The sequence below is a fragment of the Natrix helvetica genome (genome assembly GCF_964273705.1).
Source record: "Natrix helvetica genome assembly, chromosome: 2".
Lineage (NCBI taxonomy): Eukaryota > Metazoa > Chordata > Lepidosauria > Squamata > Natricidae > Natrix > Natrix helvetica.
The window spans coordinates 73945729-73961999 of NC_138552.1; the positions used below are offsets into that span (position 1 = coordinate 73945729).

The following is a 16271-nucleotide window of genomic DNA, read 5'->3' on the forward strand; positions in this document are numbered from 1 at the left end:
TCCCAGTGTATCATACTAGCAACCTTGTAATTTGCTTATACTCCCTAGGATTCTATTCATGTAACTCACATTTGCATAACCAGCATATTTTTTCTCTTCTTCTCCCTCCTGTTTAAATCTAAATTTAAATCTAGCCACTCTATTTATCTGATGAAGTAAGCTGCAGCTCACAAGAGTTCATGTCTTTTAATACTTGTTAGTGCTACCAGACTCCTGATTTTCTGCCACCGTAGGCTAACATGGGTCACTTCCTACAATATTCTTCACTGATACCTTTTTCCTCTATGCAGTTTATATATATATATATTAAAAATCCAATTTACCAATAACTTAATCCACAAAGAGATTCAGATATATAAATTTATTATTAAATATAAGTTTTAATGTCTGCTAGAGATTATGATCACTTCTATAGATTCGCGAGCATGTTTTAGTATCTCTGGTGGATCTTCAGATAAGTTGTTTTGTAATTCTTATCAAATAACTTCTGAGAGAAACAAGGCAACAAGTTTACCCTTTTTAAGAGCCATGCTACAAGTTATATTTTTCACACAATTTGGCCTTGAATGCAAGAGTTTTCTTTTCACATACAGTAGGTAGTCAGCCCTGGAGCCCATATAGATGGAGATTTAGCACAAAGATAAAGAAATTGTAAAGCTTAGTCCATCTCTGCAGAGTGGATATAGAATTGGAACGCCACGCCATCTATTTGTGTGGAATTAAGTTTATGCTTAGGTCAAGGCCCATGGCAATAAGGAAGCCTATTTCTCTATACAAATGTACTGATTATAAGGAATAACAGGAAGAACTGGAAATCTTAATATGGATCTGGAAGGTGAAATTTACAAGGAATGGCTAGAGATATTGGGCATGATCATCTTGGAGAAGAGAACTGTGGGGAGATGTGACAGCTGCTCTCAAGTAGTCCAGTGGTTGGTATGTAGAAGATGGGGCAGAGCTATTTGGAAATGTTGCGGAAATCAGCATAAGAAAGATCAGGTTTAAATTACGAGAAAATGAAATTTGGTTGAACATCAGGAAAAAAAATCCTAAAGGTAAGAACCATTCAACAATGGAACAGACTCTCTCGGGAAGTGGTAAACTCTTGAGGAAGGCATTGAAAGAAAGGCTGAATAGCCGAATGCCAGGCATGTTACCATATCATTCACACCAAAGTTGTGATACAGATCTGCATTTGTAATGGCTATTTGAGGAAAATAAATATTGCACTCAAGTGAGAACACAAACATCATTGTAACATGAGCATCAATCCCGAGAGACAAAGTTATGCATTCCAGCTTTACCGCACACTGTCATATTTCCAGATGCAAATATATGATTGCGTTTACATATAGTTGTATTTTGTAAAGTGTGAAAGGATGGGGGAGCAGATATTAATTCCAGAGCAAAAAAAGGAGAATGTTTTTTTTAAAGAACATGATTTCTACAAAGAACACTCTCACTTTAGTCACATCTAATTTTTCCTTCTTCATTCAGAATGTGCACTCTGATAAAGTCAACAAGCCCTACATATAGTCCCTGACATGACCAAACATGGTCAAATAAGGTTATATGTTGTCTTTTTTTCCTTAGTATTTCCTCTTACAGGTCCTAAATAAAAAGGCATCAAAAAGTCTGGAAGTTCTGCATTGGAAAGAAATCAATATTATTCTTAATCATGTTTCTATTTATAGCAGATAATTTACAACCACTACAGTCAGTATTAGTAACCTTACTTTGAGTAGAAGGTGAACTGAACTGCATGACTGGATTGCATACAATTCCAATGCATTTTCTTTCTCGGTGCATTTTGCTGGCATAAATTCTTCACAGCAGAAACAAATTTTATTTCCAGCAACCTTTAATATTGAATAGAGTAAGCATTTGAATTAGTAATTGAAAAGCAATGTTTTATATAGAGCAACATTAAAATGTTATCAAAATTAAATCAAAAAATTAATAATCCATAATGCAAAATACAAAATACAGTAAGACACATGCAACTTTGTTAAGGAATTGCTATGTGGAACAATAAAATATATTATTGCTTTGTCTATTATCTGTCCATTAACGTAAATTAAAGAACTATCATAGCTTTCTATTTAAAGCCTTAGATTCTCAAAAACCTATATAAGAATGTAGAGTTTGATTTGAACAGAAGAAAATCACAGATTCATACGTTTGATATTAGGGTTACAGATATTATTTCATTATGCCTCACTGTGGTCTAATGCATAATATTAATAATTAGTTATTTAAGTATGGAACATTACAATTATTGTTATTTATTATACTCTGAATATATACGTTAAACGTAAATATCTCCTCACCAGATCACATCTAGGGACACTGGACACAAATTGAGCACCTTGGCATCCAAGGATAAAGCCAGCCAAGTTCAAGAGAACACAAATAACAGAAAGCAAAACAAACAAGTTAACCTAGAACAAATAAAAATTGCACAGTGAATTACAACATTAAAACAAATTGGTTTCTTTAATATTCCATATATATCCTATCATGAGGAAAATTCAGACACATATAGTTAATATACTTGGATCTGCACATACACAGGTTTACTTCCCACGATTAGCTGTTTAGCTTCCAAATCCAGACTAGGCCAGCAATCTGCTGAGATAGTTGGGAATTAAATTTAAGATCTATCAATCTTTTTTCTTGCCATGGAAGTCAATCATAGTTCTAAATTATTTTTGAACTGATGTTATTCGAACTTTGGAATGATACAGATCACTTCCTTTTAATGCAGAGAACGTGAAAATAAATGTTTAAGAACTGCAAACAAAGAAAACTCAGATTACAACTGAGAAGCAGTGGATGTAAAGGATGTACATTCTGTATTTTTATTACTTCCAAGACTCCTTTGAAACCATATATATTTTCTCAACTTTTAAAAAAATGGTAGAGATAATTTATAATTGTATATTTTGAATATTCAAATCCTTTATTACTTTATTGCTTATATTTATTCAATATAAAATATGTATTTTAAAAAAACCTTTATACATATTATGGTTAAAAGTATGTTTAAAGCAAAGTATATATTTACATAATATGTATATACCATACATAAGAAAGTACTGCATTATAATAAAAGAATAATTTAAGGAAATATACTAGTAATCAATATACTAATAATATAATATTTCTTGAAGGGCTGAAATTCTTAAGAAACTTTTAAAACTATGTTTATGGTTATGGAAATTATAAAACTGAAAATTATAGCAGTAGAACCTGACAGGTTTCCAATGGAGAAAGCTTTTTTATATTTAGCACATCAATGGCAAAATTACTTATTTATTCATAATTGCTTACTGTCTACCTCATTAAGACAAATTGATATCTCAGAGAGTATTTGAATAATTTATTATTTGTTTTTAAAATTGTATGATACTCTTCAAATTCGGATATTCCTACTGAGATATATTCACTTTATGGCACTACACCAACTAGATTTTACTGCTTTACAATCTGATACTACTTCTGATCAATATTTCAAGTATCAGCTAGATTTTGTATGCCAAAAAGTAGGGCAACAAACACAATTTCTTTATTCCAAGTGTCTTTCAGAGAGAACTAGATATATTCTAAAAACATCGTAGAATCTTCATCAGCCTAACTATATGCCTGCAGCCCTAAATTCCATTTTAACATTACAGCTAAGTATGGATCCCATGGCTTGAATACAAGAGATTATTCTCTTTCCATTATATCTAGTTTATGCTTTATTTATTACTTTATCTTACAAAGAAAAGGGAAAATTCTTGAACTCTTTTCCCTGACCCTGGGGGAAAATAGGTATACCATTTCATTGTTTGTCATTCTGTGCAACAAAGTCAAATATTAAAGTGTGATATCCCAGAGGATATTGTAAAAATATGCTATTCTGATAAATTGAATATAAATAAAGGTAAAGGTTCTCCTCGCACATATGTGTTAGTCATTCCCGACTCTAGGGGGTGGTGCTCAGCTCCATTTCAAAGCCGAAGAGCCAGCGCCGTTCGAAGACATCTCTGTGGTCATGTGGCCGGCATGACTAAATGGCGAAGGCGCACAGAACACTGTTACCTTCCCACCAAAGTGGTTCCTATTTTTCTACTTGCATTTCTACATGCTTTCAAATTGCTAGGTTGGCAGAAAATAAATAAATAAATAAATCGTTTTGCTACAAAACCTCTAACACCGTCTATTTGCTAAAATGAATACTATACAAGTATAACTGTATATACATCAAAAAAAAAAAAATACTTTCTGGAATAAAGACAGAAAGTATCTGATGCCATCTCACCTCTCCTGGAGTGCTAATACTAGTCTGATTAGAAAAGGTGAAAGCCTATGTGAGGGATTGCCTTCTGGTGGTACAGGCAGCAAAACATTGCATCCACTGATAGTAATTCAGCAGCTCAGTTGAAGGTAGCCCAATTATATTTTGATTCTGCGCCAGCCAAGTGAGGCTAATTAAGGTTCTGCTCCAGTGCATTAAAGCTGGATAGGGAGGAACTGTCTCCAATTGAATCCCAGCAACACCAAGCAACAGGCAGTTTGAATATCTGGGGATATTCCATCTCTGACTTTGATTGAGGGAACACTTCCCCCTTCTAAACTGGTATGCAATCTGGGGGGGTGAGGTTGGGTTTTCTTGGACTTGCAGTTCCTTCTTGAAGAGTCCCTTCGGGGAGAGGGGGCGGTCTAGAAGTCTAATAAACTAAACTAAACTAAACTAAGAAGTATTACCTGGGGCTAGGAAGGCAACTTACACCTTTTCCTAATTTGGGAGGCCCTTCAAACAGTAATTCATACCCTAGTAACCTTGTGGCTTAATTTCTGTAATGCTCTCTAGATGTGGCGGTCCTTGATAACTACCCCTTTAAATAATCCAAGCATATAGCGGTACCCGCTCTGCTTTGTGAACACCACTTGCTGTCAGTTTGCTTCAGAGTGCAATTTAAGGTGTTGATTGTTATCTATAATGCCCTACAAGGTATAGGGCCTGGTTACTTGAGGGACTGCCTGTCTCCCATAGCATCTGCTTGGCTAATTTGGTCCTGAGTGTTGGCACACTCCAAGTTCTTTTGATTAGACAATGTCAACTTTCAGGATCCTGACAGCATGCCTTCTCCGTAGCAATGCCTACCATCTGGAACAAAGTTTGAAATCTGGACTTACTCTGTTGTTGTTTAGAAAATCTGGCACTTTACCCAAGCTTTCAGAAAGGGAGGGTGAGACCCCTCACATCTTTGTGCTTGCCATTTTTAATCTTCAATTGATTTTATTATAATTTATTTGATTGTGAGCCATTGAGAGATGGGTAGTATACAAATTTAATGAATCAACAATCAGTACCTTATAGAATGCAAATAACATTACATTGAGAAACTCTTCATAATTATGTGGATGCAATATTAGAAGCAATGGAAATTGTGAATCAAGAAATATCAAGCTTAATGAGGTTGTTAACTGTTCCACTGTAGCAAAAAAAAGTTTAGAAAGTAGACTGACTTCAAGGTTTAAATACAAGATATACTAACTTAGAAATATAAATTTATTGAAACTTTCTCAGAATTACTTCTTCAAATCTGTGGTAAACTACACATGTGTTGAAATATAATTATCAGTTATACAACTATAATGTGTAGTTGAAATAATTTCATTAAAATGGGAACATGTTGCCTTAAGAGAAATCCATTTACATGAGGAAAGTAACATTCATTTTTAATAGTCATGCTATTCCCTTAAAAATGTGATATTCTTTGTTATAACAGTTGAATCAGAATCATATTAACCAACACATACCAAAAGTATCATGGGTCTCTTCCATATTGTTAATCCTATAATCCCTGATAAAATGACCTGCAATAATAAAACAAACTGTTATGAAGGACTGAGAGAATATTACTCATGACCTTTACATGCTAAAGATCAGCAAAATCCCATTCTTCCAGCAGGTGCTAAATACTTTTCATAATGTAGACTTAAAATGAAACACAGGCTTACAAATTTTAATATATTGGAAAAAGATCTATTCAACTGTGGTATCCAAGTTTTGAAGTAGTACAAGAGGTCTTAATTGGATAGTAAAATAACCTTTGGAATGTTATTAGGGCTTTTGAAAGTAACTCTTTTCCTCATATAAAGTGCTTAAAAACCACTGAAACGAGACTGGTAAGAAGTAACTAAATCCACATGTTTTAAAAAGATAACTGTACTAAGATAATACCATATAAAATGCAAAGTTAAACCTATTATGACATTTATACTTTTCACTTTAGAATCTTACAAATGAGGAAAAAAGGAAGTTGAAATGAGGATTGGGGAAAAAAGCCCTTAGCTTGCAGTTAACTTTAATAGGAAATTAATAATCATATCTATCTGTCTGCATGTCCTATGTTTATCTGGGAGAAACACACAGCCAAGGGACCTTTCAATCTTGGCATGAAGATTTATTGCAGATCCCTTCTTTACTTTCCAAGGGGAAGGGATGACCATCATAACTTCGAGTCCAAATTTATACTAGTGCCCTGGTAGGTCTGTTGTAACTTTGGTCACTAAGGAATGGTTGTAAGTCAAGGACAAATCAAAGGCCTTCAGGCAATTTTGAACTTATGGGCTACATATCCTGAGAAATGCTGGAGTTACTGCAAGGAATCTATGATCCGTTTCCCAAGAACAGATGCTGATTGAAAATCTTTTGCTATCTGGAGTGAGGTGGAGAGAAATACTAGGTTGGCCTAGAAGAGAAATTAGAAAAAATGGCATCAACTAATTTGGGTTGCTTCCTTTATATTTTCACTTGGCCAATACTGATATTTCTCTCTCTCAGTATTAGCAATTAAAAACCTTTTTCACTACTGCCCTATTGCCTGCTGACATCTCACAGCCTCTACCTACAGGGTCACATCAATAGCTTTTATCCAGAGGCAGGAATGAAACACCAAGAAAAAAATATATTTTGTGGTTCATCTGACCAGTTTTTTTTAATACAGCTCTTAAAGTGGCAGCATCTTTTTTCAGATTCACCAGGAAACCTGGAAGAAAACCACACTGTGCTTCTACAAAGACTCTTCTGAATCATTTTCAAACAATGCTAAACCAACTATCTGACCCTACATCCCTCTACCTGTTGTGAAGCTTCTTTCACCATAAAGATAGTACAGAAACAGATTCCCATATTTACTGCAACGCCATAAGAATAAAAATATATAACGTTGTTGCTTGCTAATGTTTACTAAACTGGAATTTGAAATGATGCTTTGCAATATTCCTCATTATGTATTTAGAAAGAAGAGTTCTAGCCTATGATCATCACATCAATACTGCCTAATCATTGTGTACTTTCAAGACACAATGACACAGATCCTTTTTATTGCTCACAAATATTAAATAATTTACTGAGTCCAAATTCTTTGAGATAGATACACTCATCTTTAAATTAACATTAGAATTTGATTTCTCCAATGTCTGTGACTGCCTGCAAGGCATTTATGGTTGGAAGTCTTTTCACAAGGAAATGTATCACCAATTATATCACAGAATAGGGACATCTTCCAACTACCTAGGAATCTCATAAAGCTACAAATATTAATATTATACCAATGTATATATAATTTTGAAAATTTAGGAGATATGGTTACTTCTGCACATATTTTCTAAATGTCATTTAACAGGTGTTGCTTCCTCTCTCACTGGTTGGGACGGTATCTGCAATTCAGAAAGTCTGTAATCTTTTGAGAGAGATTTAGATGCAGCACTGAGGCAAAAGATTAATCCATGAAAGCAAAATCCATAGCAAGTGAGACTTGCTTTTATGAATGCATTCAGCTGACTTTGCAAATACATATAAGCAGGAAGTCTTTTATTAAATAAGACAATATCTCTCCACATCATAGGAGAGGCTTAAATAATTAAAATAGTTACAACACATTTATATTAAGAAATTATGCTTAACAGCAATTTCACAACTCATGACAAATAATAAACCAGAGTTATCTGGAATCTTGTTCACTACTATAGTTGACTCTATTCTTTCACATCAACCAGGCTTTTCAAAAGTGCAGGGACAACACCCGAACACAGCCTAAGTGCATTAAATGTTTTTATTTGCATTATTAATATAAAATATTCAGAAGTAAAGAAAGGAAATGCTCCGTTACAATTCCTTTATTTTTTTCATTTAAAAGTTATTTGATTAACATACTAAGCAAACTATTGGGAGCTTCCTAAATATAACGCCATCAAATAAACCTCACAAGTTAAAATCAATCTTAATTGGGGCTACAAGATTTGGGCGATCAAAAATCCAAACCACAACCGAGCTGGCTGCCAGCAAAGGGATTCCGTCGCCCTAATTTTTTGTAGCCCATATATGGGATTCCTAACCTCAACGGCTTAACAACGCCGTTTCCAGCTTCCCATTCCCCCAATCCAATTTTTAGCCAATCCGTTTAAATCACGACTCCTGTTTCCGACTCTCCAGGGGAAAACCAGAACGCCCATTTTGTAGCGTCCAACCTTGCAGGGTTGTTGTGAGCATCAATACCCATGGGACGCTGCCAAGCCTAACGTCTGCTTCCAAGGAGGGGGAGGAACGGGAACAAAGAAGATCCAAGCAGGTGGCCCGAGACAGCCGCTAAGCTGGAAAACAAACGCGAGGCAAGAAAAGGGCCCGGCCGGGGGTCACTTACCGAAGAGCCGGCCCAGAAGGGACAGGAGTTCTTCACCTGCGGGGAGTTGCTGAGGGAGAGCGCCCCAAAACTTAGGGCCACCATGCTGCACCCCAAAATCAGCTGCAGCAGCCCCAGGGACAGCAGCGGTCTGGCCGGCAGCGGGCTCTGGCAGGACGAGGCCCCATTCAGACGTGAAGCCACGGGGGATAGGGAGGGTGGCCGGGGCTGCTGGAAGCCGGAGCCGGACCAGCGGAGCCGACGAGGGGGCGGCAGGGGCGGCGGGTTTGAGGCGGCGGCGGTGGTAGCCGCCACAGCAGCCCCAGCTGAGCAAGGTCTGGCCGCCTCAGAGACCGCCGAGAGGCGCGTCATGGGACAGCAGGAGCCCGGCAGCACCACCGGCAGAGACATGGGGCAGGGAGGAAGAGAGTCGGCGAATTCTGAGCGGTTCCCCGGGTGGCCTCCTCCTCTGGCTGAGGCGGCTGGGCAAGCCCAGGTCCCGTCTACCGGAGCCCGCCGGCAGTTCACTCCCTGGTGCGCGCGGAAGGCAGGCGACCGTGGGCGCCCGCTTTTCGCCTCGCGCTCCCTAGGCCTCTGCTGGCAGTTCTAGGTGTCCCCACCACCACCTCCCGCCGCCTTGCGCGGATCCTCTGACCTCCCGCTGCTGGACCCCGCGCTGTCTTGCTCGGGCGGGAGGAGGAAACCAGCTCCCCGACCCTCCCTTTCCGCCCAGAGGCTCCGAAGCCTTGCAGCCTATTTATTCCCTGGGGGAGACGGCTCCCCCCACCACCACCATGGTCTGCAGCCGTTCGAAATCTGCTGCTCTTGGCAAACTGCTCAGAAGGCCCCTCCGGCAACTACTCCCAACTCGCTGCCAAACTTTTGAACTCCTGGTTAACTCCTTGCCGCGCAGGGCTCCCGCCGGGCTCGTCCCACCCACTGAAACGCGCAACCCACAAACTTCTCCCGGGCTCCACCGAAAAGTCAAACCTCCGGATCTTTCACTTCCGCCCTTGATTAGGACTCCCCTTTTGGGTTGCAGCGGAGGCCTCAGATGCCTGCCCAGCTTCAGGCCAGCGGTTGTCAGTATTCGAAAGCCAGGCAGCCCTAATTCTCCTTACTACTTAATTGAGCCCCAACTCTTCGTCCACCCTCCCATTTATAGATTTTGCATCAAATACTTTACTGTCAAAATTAATCTTAATCTTTATTAAACCAGACTCGCTTTCACCTAATGCCAACTTCTCTTGGCAAATGCAATTTTTGTAAACTGCGTTTACATTAAAACAACAACAACTATCAGAATAATTCATCCTAGCTGCGGTTCGAATGAACCTGTTTGCAACAAGTGCATGGCCACCTCTCCTGTTTTAAGTTGTATATGTTTTAAGACTGATGTGCTTTTTCAGCCTGTCACTTGTATACTTTCTAGTGCACCTCTATCTCTTTCAAGTGGTGATCATTTTTGTATATTTTCTAAAAACAGAGACTAATTTGTTCATTCAGATCCCACTACTCAGTCTCTCAAAAAATGTGGGTCCCATCATTGCCAAACACAACCCAATTTTTTTTTCCTCGGGATGGGAGCTCTTATTTACCAAGCTTTCTGTTTTCTATCACTTATGGCAGGTTTAAAATATTTAAAACATTTCAATGACTTGCTATTCTATAACCCATTCAGATGACTTCTGAGTTCAACCTGTGGTACATTTCCCACTACTTGTTTTAAGTGCTCTTCTTAACCATTAGGCTTTTGTATTGTTAAGTATCCCAAGAGAAGAGCAAGAAAAGTAATACCTCTGCAGTTTTTAGCATTTGGTTTTAACTTGACTGTAAAAAAGATGAAATAGCCACAGGCATTTACATATCAAAACATAGGAGGGATTTATTTAAAATCAGTCACTTCCAAGTTAGAAAATCTAGAGAGTATGGAAAAAACTAAATTTATCTTGGCTAGGTAGTATTGCAGCCACTATATTGAACATTTTACAAAGAGTTAATTTTCGTTTTCAAATGGTTCTAATACATATTGTAAAGATATAAAGTGATTGCAGTGGTGGGTTCCAGATCCCATTGCTACCGGTACGGTGCAACGGGGCCTGGTGTCTCCCACATGCATGTGTGCAGCGCGCGCATGCATCCTTACCTCTTGCAACACCTCAGCGACACTCCAGCTGCTCAGTGGAAGGGCTGAAGAGCTCAAATACATGTAAGGGGGACGGGCGGGCTGGTCGGCCCTCCGGAGCACTGTACCAGAACGGTACCCAGTGCTCCCGGTACACCCGTACCGGGGCATACCGCCTGCAACCCACCACTGAGTGATTGGCATAAACAAGTAATGGACTCCACATAGTTTAATAAAAGTTCCAAGTTTTAAATTCAAGATTCTACAGGACTTAAAAGGGAATGGTGGATTAGTAGTCAAAGATTTAAATTGCATACTAGTTGTTTAACATGGAATACACAGTTGGCTCCATAGTTCAAAAAAATTATTCAGAATTAGGGAAGTCACATTCAGGCCTGAAACTCTTCAGGAGCCAGTGGGTGCATGAACAAGGATAGGATTGGTATACTATAAGAATGTCTACTGTAACAGTCCAGCCTCTTCTACTTTCATTGTGTGGATATGAGTGTCGAGATAGATTTATCCCCCCTATTGTAGATCTCCTTTGAATAAATAATAGTCCTGCAAAGTATGGTACTGCACAATATGCCACAACCTAAACTGAATGAAATTACTTGCCTCCGTGTATGATTTTAAAAAGATATAAAGACAAAAATGGAATCATAATTGCCTGTAGAATATAATCTTTTTTATTTCACAAGTGATGTAAAGTTTTAAAACCCAAAGACTCCTTTATTTTCTACATAATTTCCTTAAACTTGGCACTCCCTAGCCTTATGGCAGCCAGCCTAGAAAAGAGTTTCATATATACAGTCATTGCATTTGAAAATAGTGCACAGTTCTAATTTAAAGTAGAAAAATAGCATCCAAGGGGAAAATGGGAGGTATGAAACATACAAAAGTTAAAAGCAGTAGAAATTTCATGGCTTTGCACAAGTATCAGATGTTAAGAGAACAGCTGAAGACACTTTGTTTGAAAGGCACTCTTTTTTTTCTTGCAGTAAAGCATTGTGGTTTTCATCAAGCTTCCATTAGGCCCAACAGTTAAGAGACTATTAAAGAGGCAATTTCAGTGAGGAAAAGAATTCCAAGTTAAAAATTTATAGATGTCAGAAATTAATACCAGCTTTATAAATATTTTGGTCCTTTTGTAAAATAGGCAACCATGATCCAGTCCCTTGAATACTTAAATGATACTGCGCCATTCTAGTGAGCAAGATACCTGTCAAGTTCAACCCCAAATATACATATGCTTGTTAAAAAGAATCAGAGCTTTTGATGTGCAAATGTGTCCCAGAACAATGGCTTGACTGCTAATAATTTTATAATTCTGTATCTCTGTATCTCGATGGCTGCCCATAGTATCCACGCTTGGAGTGATCAGATAGCTGCTTCCGATAATCTTCCTCCTCTGCATCGCTGCCGTAAATTCCTTGATTATCTAGGTAAGATCTAACAGCCGGCTTCTGAGGCTCGGGAGGTCTGGAACTAAAATCAACATATACAAAGTTATTTTGCGCAAGCTAACAGAGACCAAGCAGGAATAGACTTGTTACCAGTTTAAGTTAAAGTAAAAAGTTTGCTTTTATTAATATTGTCAGACCATCAACAACACATTTGAAACGAAGTTCCTGCCAAATCACTGCCATTCAAAATTCTCTTATACTTGAAGGGAGTTGTTTCCTCTTCTTCATTAGTAAGCCTGGCCTGAAATTAGGCTGCTAGCATAGGATAATAGATCCTGTGAGAATGTAGGCAAAAACAAACTACAAAAAACTTCTAACTTTGATTGTTTTGAATGGGATATATTTAAGGGGCAACAAAGTGAACATATTTGCACTCTGTCCATTTAGCTCTCTGACAATATTCTTTTCATGGCTCATTTTGCAAAAGTTTATTTTTTTAAAAAAACATAGTAAGATGGGAAAGAGAAATGCTACTTTCAATAATGTTGTGCAGCTTTCTTCCACTTCATGAGGTTGCCATAATTATAATGAATTAGGTCAGAATTTTTTTGGATATGAAATTTCTTAAAATCAGAGAAAAATGAGATTTTCTACCCAAGGTACTTATTATTTACTGTTAATATGCCAGTATTACTTCTCCAATAACTCAATAATTTGACAATCAAATTTAATAAGGAAAGATCCAATTAAAGTGTAACAGAGAAAAGCTCTCTGAGGGAAGTGGGAAAGAAGGCATATACTTAATTAGGTCAGTGTTTTAGTAGAGGACAAGTGAAGAGAACAAAGGGTGGCTTATGAATAAAATTCTTACAGAAGAAAATTGGGCTGCAAATGGTCAGGAGTGTATTTCCACATATAAAATGTGAAAAGGAACAAACTCCTTTGTTGGCAACAGAGTTGGAAAAGATAATTATTATAACCAGGGATATACATCTATATTTATTAACTATGCATATTTATATAGCAGTCTTATTACCAGAAGAATCCTGGGTTTAAGAGATTCATGTTGCCTGCAGATTGAATGGAAGGCAATGAAGTAAAAATGTGTGAAAAAAGATAATGAACTGTACTACACTATCTGGAGAGCTGTCAACTTCCAACTTACTAGTGGACCTCTGTTCTAAAAAAAAATTCTGATGCTGAATAAGCGTGTAAAACATATTCAAAGCCACAGAAGTATAAAAAAAATAGGGAAATTAATTCAGTTTTACCTGGAAATCTCGGGACGGTTGTGTTCTGGCTTCTGTGTTTTCATTGGGACTGCATAAATGTCTGGGTGTTTTTGTGCTATTTCCACCTTTAAAAAAGCAGGTAAAATATTTCCATGTTTCCCTCAAACTATAAATTCTATAAATTATTCTTTGATAGCAATTTTCCCTCCAAGAGCAAGATAATTTACTTTACAGACTTGTCAGATTATTTACAAAATATGTAAAAATATCCAGACCTAGAGGTTTGGATATAAAATGGCTCTCTGAATGACATGAACATTAATGGAGATTATTGTGCTAGAAGGAATAATATTTTTCTAACATTTTTCTTCATTGACAGTTCTAGCACTCCATTCCAAATTGTTCTGAAAAAGCTTTCAAAAATAGTGTCCACTCTATCTCCAAACTGTTATTTGAATAATGTTTTTTATTAATTTGATTCCGTATCACTAGTTTTCTTAACTACTGTAAATAAAACATTTGCACAAGAACAACAGAATCATTATTTTATACCCTGGCATTCTGTGCTTCTTGCAGTTCTTGCATTCTTTGTAGTCTGGCCTTGTGATCCATTTTCTCAAAAATTTTAACTTTCCCCAGCACAGATTTTGGTGTGTTCTCTTCTACAACTTCTCCCACTTTTTCTTCCACTTCAGAAGGTTGAATGACTGGTTGAGAAGACTTCAATACAGGCCGGCCAAAGTTTGGTTTCATGGCTGTTGGAGGAGGAGCTACTTTAGCTGGTCCTCCCAAATTTTCAATACTAGGTGCATTAGGGCTGTTTGTTCTGGGTTCGTAATTCTTAGGACTATCATATGAATCTTCTTTGTTTTGCAACTTAGCCTATAAACATAAAGACAAAAACAAGTGTGGAATTTTTTTACATAACAATAACAGATTAAGGCTAGAAATGATCAGTTTCAATAAACTGATAAACCTATAAAGCTGATATGATTAGTTAAGGAAACACAGAGAGCTACTTTTCTCCCTTAATTTTCACATCAAGATTTAGAAGTTAGAAACTAAATAGCAGATATTGAAAAGTAACTAAAACACTCTCAGTAAATGAATCAACAATCCACGGAGGGCTATGTTTACCAACTAGATCAGTGATGGCTAACCTTTTTGTCACGCAAAAAGCAAATGCATGCGCAACAGTGTGCTCGCATGCGCGCACCCATAATGTAATACACGCGACACCCCCCCTGCTCCCTTGGCCCATGCACACGTGACACCCACCCCCCTGTGCTCCATTTTGGGACTAGTAGGCTTCCTGCGAGCAAAAATGGCCCGCAGGGGGGGCTAGGCCACACCCAAAATTTACAAGCTTTTAAATCCTCCAGGCAATTTAATAGCATGAATCCACCTTTTGGGGCATTTTCTCTGACATTACTCTACAAAAAGTATTGCCCAGCTCAGAATTTAGAACAGGAGTGCCCAATCTTGGCAATTTTAAGACCTGTGGACTTCAGTATGGCTGGTTAGAGAATTCTGGGAGTTGAAGTCCACAACAGTGCAAGATTGAGGATGTGGAGAGACCTAGCCCATAGAACCGCCAAGAGTCAGACACACTGAAGGGTAACATCATCTTCAAGTCCAGAAGTCTTAAAGTTGTTGAGGTTGGACAAACCTGGCATGGACTATTCCCATTTCTTTTTTCTTTTAGTTTTTATAGTTCTATGTTTTGGTAATTAATGAAGAAACATTAACAATTCTCATAAGCTGTAGAGATATTTCTTTCCATATTACCTTTGGAGGTTCAGGCTTGAAGGCTGGGGGTGGACTGGAATCCCTCAGAACTTCCCTGCTCCCAGCTTTTCTCATCTGAGCTTTCGGTTCAGGGCTAAATTTCCTTAGATTCTACAAACAAGTAATAATAACCATGATGCATATATTCACATAGTTCTGGCTTCATGTGAAGAGAAATTACAATTTTGCAACTGACAGTAAAAGACGTACGAGTTCTTGCATCTCAGACATTACATGCAAACAACATTCATTAATATCTGAAAATGACACCAGTTATTTTCCAGACTTCTCTTTCATTACAGTATTTACAACATAAAGTTCTGAAAGATTAAAAGAAACCTCTTACCTCCTCATGTTGTACAGGTTCGGAGGACCGACTGATAGAAGAAACTCTTGGCTCATAGTAGGGCTCATCAAGTTCATTATCTGTGTAAGCCCCACCTTCCCCATCTGTGTCTTCCATATCACTGATTAGTCGACTATCACAGCTCAGATAGTCGGCACCCATGGCAGTTAAATATGACATACGATCATCAATGTCATCATCCATTCCATCCAACTGCAAAACAGAGGGTTTTGTTAAGAGATTTTTGAGGGTCAGAACACAGGCAGTCCTTGACTTGCGACTGATCGCTTAATGACTATTCAAAGTTACAATGGATTCGAGAGTTACAACCTAACCTTGACGTCATGATTGCTGCATCACCCTTGCAGTCCTGTGATTGCAATTCAGGCGCCTGGCAACTGGTGTGCATTTACAACTGATTGCAGCCTCCCAGTGCCCATTGGATAAGCTGGATTCAGACTTGGAAACATGGGATTCATTTACTAACCTAATGACCATTTTAAAAATGGCTGTAACACGAAGTCCAATCGCATGGTGACTTGACTTATGACCACAATGACATGATGAAAATTTGGGCTCAATTGTGGTCATAAGTCAAGGACTTATATTAGGTAACTGTTAACATTTAACACAATAGCGAATGGAATAATAATATTTAAGCAAAGTCACATGCTAGAAAGAATAGCCATACACCGT

The 16271-nt window shown here is 37.9% G+C and overlaps 2 protein-coding genes across 5 annotated transcripts in view; both read right to left on the reverse strand.

Annotated features, from left to right (window-relative positions):
* ENTREP1 (endosomal transmembrane epsin interactor 1) overlaps window positions 1-9675 on the reverse strand; it is a 30091-nt gene extending 20416 nt beyond the window's left edge. The window contains exons 1-4 of the mRNA XM_081941738.1: window positions 8700-9675; window positions 5812-5868; window positions 2331-2441; window positions 1737-1859 (exon numbers count right to left, since the gene is read on the reverse strand). Coding sequence (XP_081797864.1) covers window positions 1737-1859; window positions 2331-2441; window positions 5812-5868; window positions 8700-9089 — 681 coding nt within the window. The 5' untranslated portion in view covers window positions 9090-9675. The remainder of the gene's footprint in view (window positions 1-1736; window positions 1860-2330; window positions 2442-5811; window positions 5869-8699) is intronic.
* Window positions 9676-11469: 1794 nt separating this feature from the next.
* The window catches only part of TJP2 (tight junction protein 2), a 98348-nt gene continuing 93546 nt past the window's right edge, over window positions 11470-16271 (reverse strand). For all 4 annotated transcript variants that reach the window (XM_081945744.1, XM_081945745.1, XM_081945743.1 and 1 more), the window contains 5 exons: window positions 15576-15788; window positions 15230-15340; window positions 13994-14323; window positions 13481-13566; window positions 11470-12291 (listed from right to left, as the gene is read on the reverse strand). In XM_081945744.1, coding sequence (XP_081801870.1) covers window positions 12126-12291; window positions 13481-13566; window positions 13994-14323; window positions 15230-15340; window positions 15576-15788 — 906 coding nt within the window. In that variant the 3' untranslated portion in view covers window positions 11470-12125. The remainder of the gene's footprint in view (window positions 12292-13480; window positions 13567-13993; window positions 14324-15229; window positions 15341-15575; window positions 15789-16271) is intronic.